The sequence below is a fragment of the Medicago sativa genome, chromosome 4 (genome assembly GCF_051527215.1).
Source record: "Medicago sativa cultivar Bolivia chromosome 4, Bolivia_mono, whole genome shotgun sequence".
Taxonomy (NCBI): domain Eukaryota; kingdom Viridiplantae; phylum Streptophyta; class Magnoliopsida; order Fabales; family Fabaceae; genus Medicago; species Medicago sativa.
The window spans coordinates 61,079,576-61,100,267 of record NC_140752.1 but is presented as its reverse complement, the minus strand read 5'-3'; the positions used below and the strand labels follow the sequence as shown (position 1 = coordinate 61,100,267).

Sequence of the window (20,692 nt, the reverse complement as noted above, 5' to 3'; positions counted from 1 at the left end):
ACTACTTTATTTATAATGCTTCAAATAATATATAACACTAGGATGATATATTTTGATCTCTCAAAATTGTGTGTTTTTACATGAATCAAAGTGTGGTATTTATACTACTAAATTTACCACTATTACATGTGTGAAATTATTTGTTTTACTATTCTAATTTGGCATTTACCTAGGTAATAGGTAATTATCACTTACTATTGTAAGTTGACAATTTGGATAGATATTTCAACCTAAATAGTAAAAACTATAATCATTATGTTTATATAATTTATTATAACAATTATTATTATTATTATTATTATTATTATTATTATTATTTATAAAAATAAAAAAACACAGTCAAGTATATGAATACTTTAGCACAGTAGAAAAAGCGCACAGACGAGCATGAGAGTGTGTGTCTGAACACTAGTGTTAATAATAACAATAATATCTTTAATATGTGTATTGTTGAAGATTCATGTATGAGATTGTCTTGACAGTAAGTAAAATTCTCCAGTTATATTTTGCTTTTGGTAGCATAATTGTGTTGACACAAAAAGAAGGGGATAATATAGCTAATGCTTTGAAAAATAGCAACAAAAAAGGTTCTAGAAATGATACTATTGAATTTCCAAAAGGGTTTTGGAAGAAACAAAAGGGAGGAGCTTGATTGTAACATGATGTGATCAAGAGAAGGTTTTAAGTCAACCCGCATCGGCTTGTTTTTTGACACATTGTGTTGGAATTCAATGGTTGTAAGTGTGACTACTGGTGTGCAAGTTATTGATTGTTTGTGCTAGCACAACAGAGAGAGCTTGCTTTGCAAGCAATCAAATTTTGAGAGAGAATTAAGGAGAATTGAGAGTGAGAGAGTTCTATGCAATTGTAACTATGTATTCTCATTAGCAATGAAAGTTGTGAGGTTACAAGTTTATATACATTTACATATATGAGTTACTTGCTATACACGTAATCAACCAAAACTAACTTCCAACAAAGTAGCTAACTAACTAATCAACTAACTGTTTTAACTACTTTTATTATTGCAACAAATTAAAAACTAAAAATTGGGTCAATTACCAAAATGGGGTGATATTAAATATGAGGTAAATGAGGTGCCTAGCTAGCATTGAAGAGATTGAGAGGTGTATTAAGGAAGTAATGGAGGGGCAAAAACCAAAAGAGATAAGAAGAAGGCAACAAAAGTGAAAGAGGTTGAAAAGAAACATTAGAGGAAAGGTGGTTCTTCTGAAAAGGGTATTTATCAATTTGTCTATGACATTGTTGATGCTTGCAATTTAGAAAAAGCTTGAGCCTTTAATTAGGTTTTGTACTTGTATAAGAGAGTTACATGATGATTTTTGATTTTTTTTTTTTTTAGAAAAGTTACATGATGATTTTTATTACTAAATAAAAGAAGGGTTAATAGGCTTTTACCCCCTGCCATATAGGCGAAATTTGGTTTATCCCCGTATAAAAAAAAGATTGGAGACCCCCTTGTAATTTAAAAATTGTTTGGTTTTCGAGCCTCAGTGCATATGATTGTGCATAAATTAATGGGTTAATAGGCTTTTACCCCCTGCCATATAGGCAAAATTTGGTTTACCCCCTGCCACATAAGCTAAAATGCACAGTCATATGCATCGAGGGTCTAAAACCAAAGAATCTTTAAATTACAAGGGGGGATCTCCAAACTTTTTTTTACAGGGGGTAAACCAAAAGCATATTTGGCAGGGGGTAAAAGCCTATTAACCCATAAAAGAAGTATGGTTATATTCAAATCAAGACACTCGATCAATTCTTCTAATTTGTAAGGAATCTCTTTAAAATGATATGCGTTGTGTTTTTCATAAATATGATCGTTAAATTATAATAAAAAGATAAATCTCCATCATTAATTTATTTTTAAGTAACATATAAATTGATTTGCGTTGTGTTTCTCTTAAATATGATCATTAAATTATTAATAGTTATTGAAAATGAATTTTGCTATGGTTAAGGAATTAATAAAAGAAAAGTTTCAGTGGTTATAATTTCTCATTATATGTGGAAAATAAATCATGAAACTTTTTCTCATTCTGTACATATAATATTGTCCTTGTAACTGTCAACTAAGTCATTCTTACGAGACAAAATATCATTTTTGTTCATATATACAAATTTATTTCTTTAAAGACTTTTTCCATGGCAGATGATCATCATATAAAGAGTCAATAACTAGCCTGTGGTAGAGCCAGAAAATGACTGGAGGTAAAGAGTAAACTATGATATGAAATAAATATATAAAGTTTAATTTCATGGCTGATTGGAATTTCAAAATGTACATAGCATCAAATCATCTTGGAAAATAAGAGAGGAAAATAAGAGATTTGAAAAAAAATATAATGGAATTGCAGTTTTTTTTAATTTTTTTTAATTTGGTGTAAAGTAGTGGAAGAAAAATGCTTTGTGAGAGTTATTGGAGATTAAATGGCGTTAAAGTTAAAGTGGAAAGAAAGTGTTTGTCAATTTGAGAAGATCTTAGCAAAGGTTAGTGTAATTTTCCCAACTTTTAATTTTTATAATTACTATAATTATATATAGGATTAAATAAGTAAATATTTCATCTAAATATACCAACCATTGATTTTAGTCTCCCTAATTTTTTTTTATGCTTTTGGTCCCTTCATAATTTTCAATTTATGAAATTAATTCCTACTTTTTAGTCAACTCATGTCTAACCTTTATATTTTTTAATGAAATTTTTCGGAAATGGGTAGAATGTTATGAAAATATTTTCCAAAGAAAAAATTATGTTTTTTTTAACAAAACATGAATTTAATATGAATTTTTTAGCACCAAAAACATAAAAATTCATATTTAATTCATGTTTTGTTAAAAAGTTCTAATTTTTTTTGGAAAATATTTTCATAATATTCTACCTACTTCTGGAAAATTTCATTAAATAATATAAAGGTTAGACATAAGTTGACTAAAAAGTAGGGACTAATTTCATGGATGGAAAATTTGGAAGGACCAAAAGCCTAAGAAATATTTTAGGGGGACTAAAATCAAATGTAGCCTAAGAAATATTTTAGGGGGACTAAAATCAAATGTTGATATTTTTAGGGAGACCATTTACTTATTTAACCCTAAACCCTACACCACCTCATACCTCTCAATCAGAACCACAAGCCAAAATCTCATCTTTTGAACAGAAAGTTTTCATGAATAGTAAGGCTAAGTATGAAAAACTTAGAGTAGTCAATGTCATAGATTATCAAAAGTACTACAAAGTGTTAAATTGCTGTAATTAGCTATATTTGTCTGATTCATAAATTGCACCTGTTCCAAAAATTCATTAGAATAAATGAGCTAAACGATAAAATATATTAATATATAGAAAGAGTAATATTAAATATCCTATATAAAAAACGTAAATAGATAAAAGGGAAAAATAAACTCACCTCCCCTTAGGTTTCTTTAAATGATAGAGACTCACCCTCTATTTTATCACATGATACAAACCTCCCTTCCTGTTAGAAAAGTTAAGTTGGCGTCAGTTGAAAAATAGAAACGCACACGCTTTTCATTCCTTTCTTTCTGGTTATAAACTGCATACATACCTTTTCAGTTTGTCTTCTCATTGTTGTTGTAACGTGTTCTCATTTTTTTCATCATCGATGTTTTTCCTCTATGGAAGCATTGGACAACAACTAAATCATTGGGTATAGTTGCTTTCATACTTATCCCTGTTCGTTGCATTGGGTATCGTTTCTTCCATCATCGTTGTCATCCTTGCTCGCCGCCGTTTTCATCTTACCGTCATTTTCTGCAAAGTCGTGGTTGTCCTGTTCAATATTATGTTCTGCTCGTCGTTGTTTTGGACTCACGTTTTTGCCTCGCCGCTATTTTTGTCTCACTGTTGTTTTCATCCAATTCGTTCTCTTTGTGATTTAGGTTACCTTCGATCTTCATTCTATACATATAGATTATATGTTTGTTTGATTAATTTTAATAGATTATTACGGTCATCCTTCGTTTCAAATTCAGATTGTAATTAGATGACCTAATAAATTCTTATTGTTATTAGTTGTAGTAATAAGTTTCTATTGTAATTTAGATTATAGAGATTCTTTCACTAACTATATCATATTATGTATCTCTTCCTAAATCAATGCAATACTCATCTGGTGTGTTTATTTTGTTGTCACTTGTCATGACTAGGTTGATGCCTCTTATTTACTCACCTTTTCTATTTACACGATGTTTTAGGTTTTGGTGATAAACCTAACTCAGGATTTGTGCATTTACTGGTACACTTTTATGGAGAAGTGAGTATACCAATTTCGAATATTGATCCTTATCAACACTCTTACCTTGATTATATTGATCTAGAGTTGATTTTTGGTGATTTTTAGTTCCAACTCTTACTTCAAATCCAGGATTTGCCTCTAAAGCAAGACCGACCTAAATTGAAAAGTCATTAAATGAAAGTGCGTGAACCCCTTTAATGTCTTGTATAACCTTTTTTCTTGCACGATAAAGTTGAAACGGAGGATGATCGTGACAGCGACAACGACTACCTCCCACTCGGCTACAACAACAGTTACTCCGACAACACAAACCCCAACAACGACACTCCAAACGATCCCAACGCAAACCCATGGGAAGTCATGATCCCCACACCACAAATATTTGTACGCAGGTACTTTGCCATTTTTGTTGCATTTGTTGTTTTTTACCGTTTATTTGTTCTTAAAGGCTAATCTTTTATTTACCATTCTTTGTTGCACCTGTTGTTATTGACTACATTTTTCTTTGTTTCAGAATCTATACTGTGCAAACCGTATATTTAGCTTGTTAGGTTAAACAATGAATATATCGAATTTTTAACTAATTTAATGTGCACACTTATTTTTGATGGACCTGCATGTCGATTTACATGGTTAACAGATTAATTGACTTTGTCTTACACAAAATCATTGACCATGTGCATATTTCATTGTTTTAGACGTGAGACAAGAGGATTCTACCCTAAACCAATCAATTATTTCTATACGGTCATCTTACCAAAAAAGGTAACAAATCATTTTTTAAGCTCTTCTAGTTTTATTCTTATTATTATCTGTAGATTTTTTTGTCAACTAGTTGCTTATTGATTGTTGCATAAGGCAACTGGTCTAAGATTAGACTTTTTTGTAGACTAGTTGCTTATTGATTGTTGCATAAGGAAACTGGTCTAAGATTAATGTAACTTTATAGTCTATTTATAATCTATTTTTTCCCTTATAGAACACAATCAAAGTGCCATTAGATTTTGCCCATAATTAGGCGAAAGAGCTAAGGGTTCATAACCATTTTAGTGTCATCCTCCCTAGGGGGCAAATCCTTGATGTTGAAATGATATGGGATCACACACTTGTGTACTTGCAATCCGATAGATGTGTGGCAGAAGAATGTGGTTTTAATGAGCCGACATGGGTGAACTGAAATATGTGACTGAAGGTAATAGGTTTGTCATGACTGTCTTAACCGATGCCGACAAGGTGTTAGGTTGTTCAAACAAGTATCCATCTCTATTAGAATTTGAAGTTGAAGATGACAAAAATGTCGTAGAACCATATGTTCCTGATGACGATTGTGTTGTCCTTGAACATCCTCCTGATGGTTACGAACCTTTGTTGATTGAACTACATGTTGCTGATTATGACAATGAGGATTTGAGTGAAGACTACGAAAACCAACATGGTGATAGAGATGTTGGAACTGAAGGTGGTATTCTGATGACTGAAATGGAAGATGCTGATTATGACAATGAGAATGAGGATAAGGAATTCACTACTAGAAAAATCAATTTTAGAGAGGGTAGAAATCCGTCACTAAACTACCATAATTCCCTCACTAACGAATTTAGTGAGGGATTTAGTGACGACCGGTAATCCCTTAAGAATATTGGCCTTGCTAAATTTTTGTGAGGGATTTTGGTTTCCGTCCCTAATTGACACGGATACATTCCGTCCCTAATCATATAAATCCGTCACTAAATATGAACCAGAAATGTGCTAAACCTTGGACAAATCCGTCAGTAATTAGTGAGGGATTCTTGTTCCCTCTCTAATAGTGAGGGACTATTCCATCAATTTTTACCAATATTTCCGTCAGTAATTAGTGACGGATTGGTTTTCCCTCTCAAATTTTGAAGGCATAAATTGTGATGAAATTGAATTCCCTCACAAACTACAAGTTTAGTGAGAAATTTATTTCCCTCACTAATTCAAACAGAAATTTGCATCAGCGGATTAATGTTCCATTTCAAACCAGATTTCATTAATTGATTATATTAATATTGTATATGCATTTACTATATTAAACCATATTGAACTTGTTGGAAATTATAAATATACAACAAAAACCACTTCATAAATTGTCTTCATAGCCAACACATACATTTGTCACCATAAAAGTCATAAGGAAACTCTCAATAAGTTTACAACCATTGTTCAACTCTCAAAATACATAAAGAGACACAAGGAAACTCTCAAAAATACATAAAGAGTCACAAGGAAATTTATTCACGTCGAGCCATTGCAAGAAGCAAAAAAACTCGCGGATACAAGGGAAAAATACAATTGTAGCCGCAAATATATGGAACTACCAACAACCCAAAAAACCAAAAATAAGGTGGCATCAATCGCTGAGGTAGTAGAATACCTACGAGTACCAAGCATACCCCTGCCTCACCTATGAACAGGCCATAAAACACCAAACTAAACACACCAACAGCCGCTCAACAGAAAGGAGAGGGAGGGAAAAAGCAGAACAGCAAACCCCATGACAGAAAAACAAGCTGCAAAATAGCAGAGTGAATAACAGATGAATAACAGCAACAAACAAACAAACAAAATCCACCGCCTAAAACCTTATCTAAAAACAATGTTGTTGATTTTTACCCGGTATGTTGTCCTAAAAACTTATGATGTGTTCACTGCTTGCCTATATCAGTTTTCCAGAAGCATCAAACAAACTAACATTCTAATATATCGTCCTATCAAGACAATTCATTATTTTTCTCAATCTGCTTCTTAAATATGGACATAGTTTCATATGGAGTTCTTTATGTCAAAAAAATAATCAAGTGGAGTTAGGATTGGTATGGAAGAAAAAAAAAAGAAAATTGAAATGGTAGTGCTCAATCTACGTCATAGGTACATTTATATTATTTCTTAATATGTGCTTAACAATTAGCATCAGTGCATAACCTCCATAAAATATCATCAGTGAACAATTATTTCAGTGCAGAACTATTAAAACAATTAAAAATAGCATCAGTTCTTAACAATTAGCATCAGTGCAGAACCTCCATATCATAGTTCAACTACTTTAAAAATAGACTAAATATTCATCAAGTTCAATAAGGTCATGAAGTAGTAACTTACAGCAATATCCTTTGATTTTGAGGAAACCCACTTGCTTGGATCAATGACTTAGTTTGAATCTATATCTTCATACATATCTTCATCTTCCTCCCTCTCATATTCATCTTCCTCCTCCTCCCCTTCATATTCATCTTCCTCCTCCTCCTCCTCCTCCTCCTCCTCCTCCTCATCATCATCATCATCCTCAACAATGGGTTTGGCACTTCTCCTCAACAAAGAGTTTGGCACTTCTTCGGCTACACCATTAACGTCAACAAGACATTGCTGAAAATCATCATTTGAAACAACTATAGGTAGTGTATTAGCATCATCATCTTGATATGCATCTGTTGTTTGCTGTTTTTTTTCCACAGTTTGAATGTTACTGCGGGCCTTGGTTTTTATGACACCTAGCCAACCTTGTTGCCCTTCAGGAAAAGATGTAAAGTAAACTTGATCTGCTTGTTGGGCTAATATAAAAGGATCATAATTTTGATATTTCCTAGATTTTTTTATTTCAACATTGCCATAGTTATCCGTCTTGGTCCCTTGAGAGCTCGGATCAAACCAATCACATTGAAACAAAACCACCTTCTTTGTAGGGTGACCGGTGTACTCTAATTCGACAATGTCAGTCAAAACACCATAGTAATCATTTTCTAAAGAATCTAATTGCCCTCCCCGAACACATAAATTGCAATTGGTTGTACTCATCCCTTCATTTCGAGATTTTGTCACAAACTTGTAGCCATTAATAACATAACTATGCCACTTGATAACATTTCTAAGAGGGCCCCATGCCAAACTTGTTAACAGCACATCATTTATCTCATTCCTTGAATCAAGCACCTATATTAGGCAAAATATTGTAAATTCAACCTAATAAATTAAGTACTATAATTTGAAACTATGGAGATTCACGTACATGTGTTTTGAACCAAGTTGGAAATGTTGCAGAAATTTGTTTGTCCAAATCTGGTTCACTCAACTCGGGGTCTAGTTCTCGTAACAAACCGGAGTACATGCTGCACATGTAAAATATCCATTAAATTTGACTTCATAAACAATCAATACATGTGTGCAAATTTAAACTTTGGAATACTTACTTCAGGTAAGGCACCACCTCAGGACAATTTAAAAGCACATAAAGATGTGCAGCTTTCATTTCCCTATCAGTAAAATTAGAATTCGTACGTTTTCCAAAAGGACGACCCGGATAGTTAAAGATTGACAATGTAGGATTAACTGAAAAATCTTCTCCTCCATCATCGTTCCGAGGCACTCGTGTTCTCCTCGACGGAACATCAGCGGGATGATAATAGGAACCTAATGTAGACATCTCCTCTAGTAAATATTCTTTGGCAATCGAACCTTCCACATAAGCTTGATTTGTTACCTTTTGTTTTAAAGTTCGTATGAACCTACAGACAAAATTAAGATTAAGCTTAGATAAATGAAGAAATAACTAAGATAACTAACCAAGAGAGTATATAAGGTAGAAAAATTTACCTTTCAAATGGATACATCCATCTATACTGCACGGGACCACCAACTCTTGCTTCGTAAGGTAAATGAATAGGAAGATGTTCCATTGAGTCGAAAAAGCTTGGAGGAAATATTTGTTCTAATTTGCACATAATGATTGCAATGTTTTCCTCCAAACTACGCAATTTATCTTCACTCAACACTGATGATGTGATTTCTCTAAAGAATTGGCTGAATTCGGTAAGTGTGTTCAAAATAGGTTTGGGTAAGGCTTTAAATGCTAATGGTATCAAACGCTGCATGAATACATGGCAGTCATGACTCTTCATGCCAGACAACTTTGCTTCCTTGAAGTCAACACATCGACTCAAATTCGAAACATAACCATCTGGAAGTCTAAGTTTTGTAACCCATTCACATACAGTTGTTCTTTGTTGTTTGGTTAATGTATATTGTGCCTTTGGTTTTACAAAGTTACCATTCCTACCAGGTTTAAGCTCCAGGCCCTTACGCTTACAATGTGCTTCTAAGTCCTTCCTAGATTTGTAAGTATCTTTTGTCTTGCCTTTGGTATCCATTACTGTGAACAAAATATTAAGAAATACATTTCTCTCGATGTGCATTACATCAAGATTATGTGGGAGAAGATGAGTTTTCCAATATGGAAGTTCCCAAAATATACTCCGTTTTGTCCAATGATGCTCTTTCCCATAGCCTGGTGGTTTACATTCTTGGGATTCCTCTGCACTTGGTATATTTCTAACACTTTCCCAAACTTCTTCACCACCCAGCCTTCGCGGAGGAATTGACGTCTCAACTTTATCTTTTGTAAATGCAGTCTTATTCCTTCTAAATGGATGATTTTGTGCTAAGAATTGTCTACTACAATCAAACCACGAGGTCTTTTTACTAGTATCTAGGGTAAATGCCTTAGAGTGCTGCTTCATGCAAATTGGGCAAGCTAGTTTTCCCTTTGTCATCCAACCACTTAACATCCCATAGGCTGGGAAGTCATTAATTGTCCACATTACAGCAGCCTTCATCAAAAAGTTTTGCTTCAAGGACACGTCATAAGTCATAACCCCATCCTCCCATAACATTTTCAATTCATCTATTAAGGGACGCAAATACACATCAATGTTTCTCTTTGGGTCGTCCGGGCCAGGAATTATAATGGTCAAGTACATAAATTCCCTTCTCATACACATCCATGGGGGCAAATTATAAGGGGTAACAATCACGGGCCAACAAGAATACTTTCGGCCCGATATGTCAAATGGAGCAAAGCCATCTGAACACAAACTTAATCTAACATTTCGAGGATCTCGAGCAAAGTCAGGCCATTTTTCATCAAAGTGTTTCCAGGCCTCTGCATCTGAAGGATGAGACAAAGAACCGTTCTCCCGAGGTTTATCACGATGCCATGTCATTTCACCAGCTGTTTGTATGGAGGAATACAATCTTTGTAGTCGCGGAACAAGCGGAAAGTACCACATATGTTTTTTTTGTACTAATTTATCCTTTCCCTGCTTTTTAATATGCCTATACCGCTCCTCTCCACAGATTTTACAACTTTGGAGCGCAGCATTCTCCTTATAATACAACATACATCCTTTCGGGCAACATTCAATCTTCATACTTGACAACCCTAGTTCAGCAACCGTCTTCTTTGCTTGATAAAATTTTTTTGGCATGCGGTTATTATCTGGCAATGCATTTCCCATAAATTGCATCAATGAATTAAAACAACCCTCGGAAAAACCATAGTCTGCTTTCAAATTTAATGCTGTTAAAGAAGCTGACAACACGGAATATCTATCACAACCATCCCATAAAGGAGATTGTGCGGCCTTCAACAATTCAAAGAATCCTTGAGCTTCTACGTTAGGAGATTCTTCCATTAGGTCTCCTTCGTCTTCACCTTGTTGATCCAGATAGTTGCCAATGTCTGGTCCCGCGGCATCCATTACTAATTGCTCATAATTGTCAAACATTTCCCTTTGACCTCTACTTGCATAATAAGAGTGATTAACAGCCACTTGCGGAATCGGGGGAATTTCCTCACCATGGTTCGTCCAATGATAATAATTACTCATGAATCCCTTCAAACATAGATGTGCCCTCACAGTTGCTGGACTTTCATGTTTCAAACACTTGCATGTATTACATGGGCATCTGATATCCCCTCCTCCAATGTTATCTTTATCTTGTTCCAAAGCAAACTTAATAAACTCCAGAACTCCAGTATTAAATTCTGCAGTAATGTTCTTGTAACAATCAACTCTGTTATACATCCACTTTCTATTTTCAGGTACTTCCATTGGTGATGTATTATTTAAAACGAATGGTTCAAGAACTGCGAGTGAGAAAACATCCATTCAATCAAAATCCAAATTAATAATCAAATATAACATTAAAAACATGTAAACATCACCAAATTATTAATAATCAAATATAACATTAAAAACATGTAAACAACACCAAATCTTGTTCCAAACACAACAACAGAGCATGTAAACAACATGGAATAGCACATCAACAGAGCATGTAAACAACACCAAATTATTTTTAAAAACATCTAGAAGAAGCATTTGTTTACCTGAAAAAGTAGAAGATTATGAAGTATATAAGTGGAACATTATACTACCAGTAGGCTCATTTTGCATTATTACTACAGTAGGTAAAAAAACTTTTAATTTCTTTCAAAAATTATATCAAACACAACAAAAAACACCAGGCGCTGATCACGCAACAAAAAAACAACGACAACAGCAGCACATTTTGCAGCTGCGGCAGCTAAACAGGTAAATACTATTAAGGCTCATATAGAGAGGTACCTTTAATATTAACTACCATCCTTTTGCTAGTATTTAATTACAGAGAGACATTAGTTAATCTTATAAAGTTACCTGTATAATATACCAACACAAAGTTTAGTCCAAATTCAATTTAACATGTTTTTTCTTCTTTTTTTAAAACCTGTATAATATACCTAACAACTTTTGAAGAAGTAACTACTAAGCTTGGTTGAGTGTCACAAGAAAGAACTAATGCAACATCAGTATTAGCTCCACTCAAATGCATGAAGTATGCACAGTGCAAATAAGAGAGATAGGCATACATATTAATTTCGATTTGACGGTGCAATATATGATATGTCAGCTGGCTATCTTGCTAAACATTATGTTTGAAAGTGAAGATCCGTCACATAACTAGTTGGGAGGTAATGCTAAAAAGACATCCCTGCACACAACTAGAAAGTACTTTTTTTTTTGTTGAAAAGCCAATATTATTAATAGGCACCAAAACTCTCAAGACAAGAGTCGGTACGAAAAACAAACAAAATACACCCCAACGCATAAGCATACAGGGCAGGAGCAAACAGAAAAAATAGCAGCACAAAAACGCTAGCTGCATAAAGTAAAAACAGCCCCTAATGCCCAGGCAATCAAAACAGCACCCCATTAACAGTTTCTACAGGCACCAAGCTGTCTAATTCAAGAAAAGACAGTACCAAAACAGCCACAACAGCAGCACTGTTACAACAGTCCCAAACACCCTCACTTGTTTACATGCTCTATAATGTCCATTAGCTTATGCAATACAAATGTATTATGGGAAAACCAATAAATGAATAAAATAGGACTGCAACAGAGCATGTAAACAAGCAGGAAGCAAAACCTACTCAATTTTCATTTACTAGACCTGCTTACATCTATATATTTTTTTGCTACAAGCCTACATGTCTTGTTATAATTTTTGGTGAAATATGAAGAACATTTGGATCACATTATTATTTATAACTGAAAATGGGTTTAATCTATCACAAATAGACAATATATTGGACTGTCGGTCATGTTCATATAATAACTTGACAGAGCTTGAATTTAACTTTATGTTTTGTAAAGTATTATAAGAACAAAACAAAAAGTTAAATTCACCAACATACTAGCAGAGGCAAAACTCCAACAAGACACGTAACAGTAACCATAAAGACACAACATTCACCAACATCAAAACGCAACAATACAAATCAGGGAAAGCTAAACAAACTCAAAAAAACCTGCTAACTGTCATACAACCATAGTGCAGCCGACTCTTATTGCTACATCAGGGAATGATCATGCAGCGGTTGAGCGACTTTTGGGAAACTCTGGACAGTAGCAGGTAAAATTGGCTGATTTCCTTTGGTGAAGGTTCTTCAGTGGATTGAGTTTGATCCATTCAAACTCAGTTGCGTTCAACCGCCTTGTTTGGCATTTAAATATAATTTCCAAATTATAATGGTTGAGACACAAAACTGACTGGCGATAAAGGTTATACGTTGGGCTGAATCTGTGATTATCACTTATCCTCTTTCAATTTCTGATGACATGTTTACTTCATGTACATATGTTAATAATTGTTTTAGACACCTGAAATTATATTTTAAGACCGTTCATGTATTAATATATTTTTTGGTTATTCATTTAATAATACTTCAATAACTTGACATAGGTTGTTAGCACTAGGAGTCTGTGTGCAGGCTGTGGCGTGACAGTTTTGGTTGCTGAGAGGTTCTGGCCGGCTGTTTCGTGTTTGTTTGGCTGTTATCAGTTTGGTTTAGGTTGTGGCATCTCAGCCTTTGTTTTTGGCCTTCAGGATGTGCACTAACTTCCTACGGTTGAGTAGTGAAGTTATGCCATGCCTTCTCTTTTGTATCATTCTCAGCCTGTCGTACTTCTTGTGCAAGACAATTAATATACGTGCTGTTTCAAAAAAAACCATAGTGCAGCCTAGGAAAATTATTTAAAACCATATATGATGTAGTTAAGTTAACATTTCTAAAAATTATTTAAAACTTTCTATTGTGTGGTAGTTTAAGGACACATATTTCATCAATGTAAATTCTTCTAGCCAAAACTCGATTGATTGAAAATCTTGCTAACTAACTTTGTTTACAATTTTTTTCATTTCTGTTTGCATTTGTTTTACAATATCATCCTTTTTTAATGTTCTAACCTTGCAATATATACCATGTAAAATTGAAGTAGCAGTTTAGCTGCAAAACCGTTATTTTTTTAAATTGCAACCTAACAGCTTACAAAACCAATTCTAGCACAAGCCTAGGAACTGAAGGATAGCTGAAAAACAGAAAGTCCAACACGAATTCATTGAAAAACAAGTCTTATACTACCAATCTTCAACAAAATCAAAAGTTAAATAATCTCAGTCTTCAACAACAATCATTCAAAATACAAAATTAAAAATCAAAATTAATAACAAACATAGGTAAGGGTTTGGATTCACCTGTTTCAGAGAATGTGTGTGAGCAAGTTCACTGATTCACTTTTGGATTCAGAAAGGAGAGTGAGTTCACTGTTACACCACAAAACCCAAAACAAATTGCAATAAAATATAAAAAATAAAAAAATAAATTAAATTCTTTGATTGATAGAGAGAGAGAGAGAGAGAGAGAGAGAGAGAGAGAGAGAGAGAGAGAGATGTTACCATGAGTGTGAGTTCATCGATGAGAAGGAAAGATTTCAGAGAAAGAAATTCTGAGAGATTCGGTGAGATTCGGAGAGATTCAGCGAGATTAAGTGAAGATTTGAGAGATTTTTGGTGAAGATTACGATTCTGGGAGAACAAACGAAGGAAGGATTCTGAGATTAAGTGAAGATTCAATGAATTTGGGGGAAAATTTTGGAACGAGAGGGAGTATTAAGTGATTTTGGTACTGATTTCATCTTTGTGGGTTCAATGAATTTGAGAGAACATTCTAATTTTGGGTTCAAAACTTGGAGCCAAATTTTGGGGAAAAATGTTATTTTAGGGTTTGTGAAAAAAAAAAGAGGGGGAATATTTTAGTATAAGAGAGGGAAAGCCAAAACGTGAAACAATTGGGGGGAATAATTCACTTTTCTCATTAATTGTTTGTGAGGGATTAATTGCCTCACCAACTATATAATTGACATTAGTGACGATTTTAGTGAGGGAATCGTTAGAGAGGGCTCAGTTCCATGACAAATTCCTTAACAAACATTTAACTCATCAATTTTGCAAGGGATTTAGTGACGGATGTTTTGTGAGGGATATTTTGTGAGGGATGTTTAAACCATTCCCTCACTAATAATTGGCAATTAAATATTTGTATTTAATACTAAAATCCGTCCCTAATTCCGTCACAATTAGTTAGGGAATTTTGTCCCTCCCTAAAATCCGTCTCTAATTCGCGTTTTTTTAGTAGTGATTGGTTGATTACTATGCTTTTGCTGAAGATCATGACCAAGGTGGTGGTAATGATGTAGATGGCCAAGGTGATGGTAATGATGTTGAGAATGTGTTTGGAAATCATCGTGGTGATGGTGGCACTGAAGAATGTGGTGGTCATTATGTTACTCGTGAAGATGATGGTGGTAATTATGCTGATGGTGATGAAGACTCATCAATCTTCTTCATCTTCCTGGTCAGAGTCTTCATCACCATCAGCATAATTACCACCATCATCTTCACGAGTAACATAATGACCACCACATTCTTCAGTGCCACCATCACCACGATGATTTCCAAACACATTCTCAACATCATTACCATCACCTTGGCCATCTACATCATTACCACCACCTTGGCCATGATCTTCAGCAAAAGCATAGTAATCAACCAATTCCTCATCCTCATTCTCATTATCATAATCAGCATCTTCCATTTCAGTCATCAGAATACCACCTTCAGTTCCAACATCTCCATCACCATGTTGGTTTTCGTAGTCTTCACTCAAATCCTCATTGTCATAATCAGCATCCTGTAGTTCAATCAACAAAGGTCCGTAACCATCAGGAGGATGTTTAAGGATAACACAATCGTCATCAGGAACATATGGTTCTACGGCATTTTTGTCATCTTCGACTTCAAATTCTAATAGAGATGGATACTTGTTTGAACAACCTAACACCTTGTCGGCATCAGTTAAGACAGTCATGACAAACCTATTACCTTCAATCACATATTTCAGTTCCACCCATGTCGGCTCATTAAAACCACATTCTTCCGCCACACATCTATCGGATTGCATGTACACAAGTGTGTGATCCCATATCATTTCAACATCAAGGATTTGCCCCCTAGGGAGGATGACACTATATTGGTTCTGAACCCTTAGCTCTTTCGCCCAATTATTGGCAAAATCTAATGGCACTTTGATTGTGTTCTGTAAGGGGAAAAATAGATTATAAATGGACTATAAAGTTACATTAATCTTAGACCAGTTTTCTTATGCAACAATCAATAAGCAACTAGTTTACAAAAAAGTCTAATCTTAGACCAGTTGCCTTATGCAACAATCAATAAGCAACTAGTTGACAAAAAAGTCTACAGATAATAATAAGAATAAAACTAGAAGAGCTTAAAAAAATGATTTGTTACCTTTTTTGGTAAGATGACCGTATAGAAATAATTGATTGGTTTAGGGTAGAATCCTCTTGTCTCACGTCTAAAACAATGAAATATACACATGGTCAATGATTTTGTGTAAGACAAAGTCAATTAATCTGTTAACCATGTAAATCGACATGCAGGTCCATCCAAAATAAGTGTGCACATTAAATTAGTTAAAAATTCGATATATTCATTGTTTAACCTAACAAGCTAAATATACGGTTTGCACAGTATAGGTTCTGAAACAGAAGAATGTAGTCAATAACAATAGGTGCAACAAAGAATGGTAAATAAAAGATTAGCCTTTAAGAACAAATAAACGGTAAAAAAAACAAATGCAACAAAAATGGAAAAGTACCTGCGTACAAATATTTGCGGTGTGGGGATCATGAGTCATGACTTCCCACGGGTTTGCGTTGGGATCGTTTGAAGCGTCGTTGTTGGGGTTTGTGTTGTCGGAGTACCTGTTGCTGCAGCCGGGTGGGAGGTAGTCGCTGTCACGGTCATCGTCGGAGAAAGTCATCTAATTACAATCTGAATTTAAAACAGAGGATGATCTTAATAATCTATTAAAATTAATCAAACAAACATATAATCTATATGTATAGAATGAACATTGAAGGTAACTGATGGACGAAATTGACAAGTGCACCAAATCGCAACAAGTAGTAAAGTAGTAAGATTATCGTTCTGCACAGGGATTATCGTTCAACTTAATAATTAGTAAAACTTATTTCAAAAGAAAAAAGTAAATAAAGCGATTAGAATTGTAGGGTTAAATTGCCCTGCCCAATGTAAGATTAAGTGTTTTTATTCAGATGATTAACAACAATTAGGGTTTCCTTGAATCCCCCCTTAATTTTTATTGGAATTATCTTTTAAGAAATAAAACAACTTATGTGGTGAATCATTGATTTAATGTGTCATGACGGTAAAATCCACACTAGGTTCTTTAGATAACTCGTATAGGACCCACCAGAGTAGTGTACTACATTTTTCTAAAGAACATAGTAATGACGGAGACAACTCAAACCTTAACTTCTAATGAAAACTGGGCTTTATTTGCCGATCTAGCTTGGAAAACAAGTAAAAAGGGTTTCTTACCCAGTACCAGGCGCAAGGGCGCCTGAGGAAGCATGTAATCTTGTCCTAGGCGCAGGGGCGCATGAGATAGCCCCTCAATTGAGATTTCAACAACCTTTTAAGAACCCTTGATCTCCAGTTCTTCATTCTTGATCCTTCACATGATGTCTTGATTTGATGATTTACATGATTCCTCACTATAAAACACTCAAAACACCTATGGAGTTGCATGATCTAGGATAAAACTGAATGACAAAGACTCGAGTAAAAACAATACAATATGTTCCTCAAACCATTGACAACTCCTCCAACTCTCATCTTATTTGTCTTCAAATGCAATGCAAAAGTACTAAAAAGATAGCCAAAATGTCATATGATGCTCTGTCATCAGTAACGCCACTCACAATGAGAACGAACTAGACGAAAACAATGGCGAGACGAAAATAGCAGCGAGACGAAAACATGAGTCCAAAACAACGACGAGCATAACAAAATATTGAACAGAACACCGCGAATTTGCAGAAAATGACGGTAAGATGAAAAATATGGCGAGCAAGGATGAGAATGACGATGTAAGAAACGATACCCAATGCAACGAACAAGGATGAATATGAAAGCAACTATACCCAATGATCTAGCTGTTGTCCAATGCTTCCATAGAGGAAAAGCATCGATGATGGAAAAAATGAGAACACGTTACAACAACAATGAGAAGAGAAACTGAAAAGGTGTGTATGCAATTTATAAGTAGAGTGAAAGGAATGAGAAGCACATGCGTTTTTTTTTTCAACTTACGAGAACTTAATGTTTCTAACGGAAGGGGAAGTTTGTGTCAAATCTCCTATTTTAATTATTTTGATAAAAATAATATTAAAAAAATAAAAAATATGGATGGTTCATGTTGCACACCCATTAATAAAAAGGAAGACAAAAAAAAAACCTAATTAAGATATTGTGTGTGAAATTGTTTTCAACAATAATAATAAGAAAGGTGGCACATCGGTAAAGTAGTATGATTTATGTGTGACATGGGGGTGGTTTGATTCCCTGGAGGAGTAATTTGGATATTTCATGCAATTTTAAGATTTTCCAGCATATATGGACACATGGCATCGTGTGATTTGGCCACGTGGCACTTTCTGGTAGTCCTGCCACTGCAAGTGGCAGTGGCGGTATACCACAACAAGCCAAAAAAAAAATCCAAATGGCGATCGATAGTAGCAACTGAGACCGACCAATGGCAATGGGTGCCACATGTCACTTTTTTGACAGTATTTTCATTGTAGGTGGCAATTATACCATTACAAGACAAAAAAAATATCTAAAAATGGATCACTTGAATAAATAAATCTCATACTAGGTCGAACAGGTAATTTCATTTCGTTTTAGGGTTCAAAAAAATTCTGATATGTTACTCCCTCCGTCCCATGTTAAGTGATATTAATGCATATTTTTTTATATTTAATATCTTTAATTATTTATTAGAAGAAAAAAAATGAAAATTTAATATCTGAAAAATATTCATCAAGACGAATTAGTAGAAAAATATAATCAAAATATATTAGTTCAATAATGCACATTGTCAACTAGATCATATATATATATATATATATATATATATATATATATATATATATATATATATATATATATATATATATATATAAGTTACGATGCGGAAACTCTTAATACAGCTCTTTGCTCTTCTGGGAAAACTAATACAGTTAAATGCATGCGAGTTATACTTGTAATTAAAGAGTTAGTTTCAATTTCGAAACTGAAATAATTTCTAGGTACAAAATTAATGATATAAATACTAAAACTTATAAACATGATTTCATTTATGATAAACTTAAAACTTACAATAATAGAAAGTTTTACAAACTTTAAAACTTGGAACTTAAAAAACTTAAACTTACAAGAGATTCAGAGCTCAGGGATCTAAGAATGCTTGCAGAGGATTATGCTTGCAAACTTCGAATGCCTTTGCAACTGAAAGACTTTCCTAATATATAGGCTAGAGTGAAGTCCGGACTTCAAAATTATACACCGGATTTGAAAATATAATACATGGCCGACACTGGTAAAACAAATAACGTGGCCGACAAAGTTATTTGGCTAAATAGTAAAACATAATGGTCGACATGACCTGTAATCAATACAAAACGACAACTAACTTTTAATAAAGCAAAAGTAATATTCGCAACAATAATTATGACCAGCTTTAATCAATAATTCCATAGCAATCGTCTTCATTTTCTTGTAATTGTTCTTCTGTGGCTGATTCACTGTCACTTCCAGACACAGTAGACATCGCTTCATGTAATTTTTCTAAGAATTTATTAGGATCAGAAGTAGATGATAGTGAAGCAATTAATTTTGATTTAGTAGCTAGAAATGCAGATTCTTCTGGGACAGATACTCCTCTACATTTGTTGGGGTTAGCTTTAAACCATTCATCTAATACCTTGGTGTTTAAAAGGGCTGGATTGAACTTAACCCACCATTTAATTCTAATTTTCTTTACTAACTCTTGTCCAGTACATTCGGGCCAAATTTGCTGGGTGGCAAAGGACCACGCGGTAATCCAGGTAATTCCAAAAACAGCACAAAAAGCCAAAAGACTTTTATGTTTGGGGCAAGTAGTTGCTTGTGAGAATCGCTCATAAGCTGATAGGGCATAATCAGGTAATATGGTTTTGTTAAGACCATAAACCTCAAACCATTGTACGAACCAATTGGGGAAGGATAATGAGATATTCTTGTTAAACCAAATAAACCAGGTATGTTCAAATGGTAGCAAGTGTAAGAAGGAACTCCAAGCATCCATATAATCAAAGTAATTGTAATGTTGTGGAGAAAAAACCCTAGAAAAGGATTTTTTAGTGTAAGGAGCCATTCCCCAATCTGATGGAGATAAGACTTTATTAATTTTGAATTTAGAAAATTTTATAGATGAATTCTCTTTTTGATGAGTCAGAATAATAGAGTCTGAATCAACTAAAATGAATTCATAATATTCTCTAGTTTTTGATAAATCTTTTGGTAGAAACCAAAAGCCTGGTGGAAAAATTTTTGAAGTAATTTGTAATAATGATGACCCTTCAGGGCAGTAATGAGATTCCAAAGGAATAATTGGCAGAGCAATATCTTTTGTAATAAAATTAGTCCTCTCCAAAGGAGGAGGAGAATAATAAGCTAATGGTGACCCAGATGACTTTTGTGAAGTCGTAATTCTCTGATTAAACTGTGATGGTGCGACCAGCACAGTTTGGGCTCCAGTTCCGGAGGAGGAACTAGGAGAAGAAATTTTTGATATGTAGGTAGGA

General features: G+C 34.2%; 1 protein-coding gene across 1 annotated transcript; it reads right to left on the bottom strand.

Annotated features, from left to right (window-relative positions):
- Positions 1 to 6,764: 6,764 nt before the first annotated feature.
- LOC146930391 (uncharacterized) lies at positions 6,765 to 15,082 on the bottom strand. Its single transcript, XM_085701940.1, has 7 exons — positions 14,355 to 15,082; positions 14,154 to 14,222; positions 8,889 to 11,220; positions 8,486 to 8,800; positions 8,305 to 8,404; positions 7,401 to 8,228; positions 6,765 to 6,811 (listed from the first exon to the last, which is right to left on the bottom strand). The coding sequence occupies exons 3-6, from the start codon at positions 11,183 to 11,185 to the stop codon at positions 7,449 to 7,451; spliced, it is 3,492 nt and encodes a 1,163-aa protein (XP_085558066.1). The 5' UTR covers positions 11,186 to 11,220; positions 14,154 to 14,222; positions 14,355 to 15,082; the 3' UTR covers positions 6,765 to 6,811; positions 7,401 to 7,448.
- Positions 15,083 to 20,692: the final 5,610 nt, after the last annotated feature.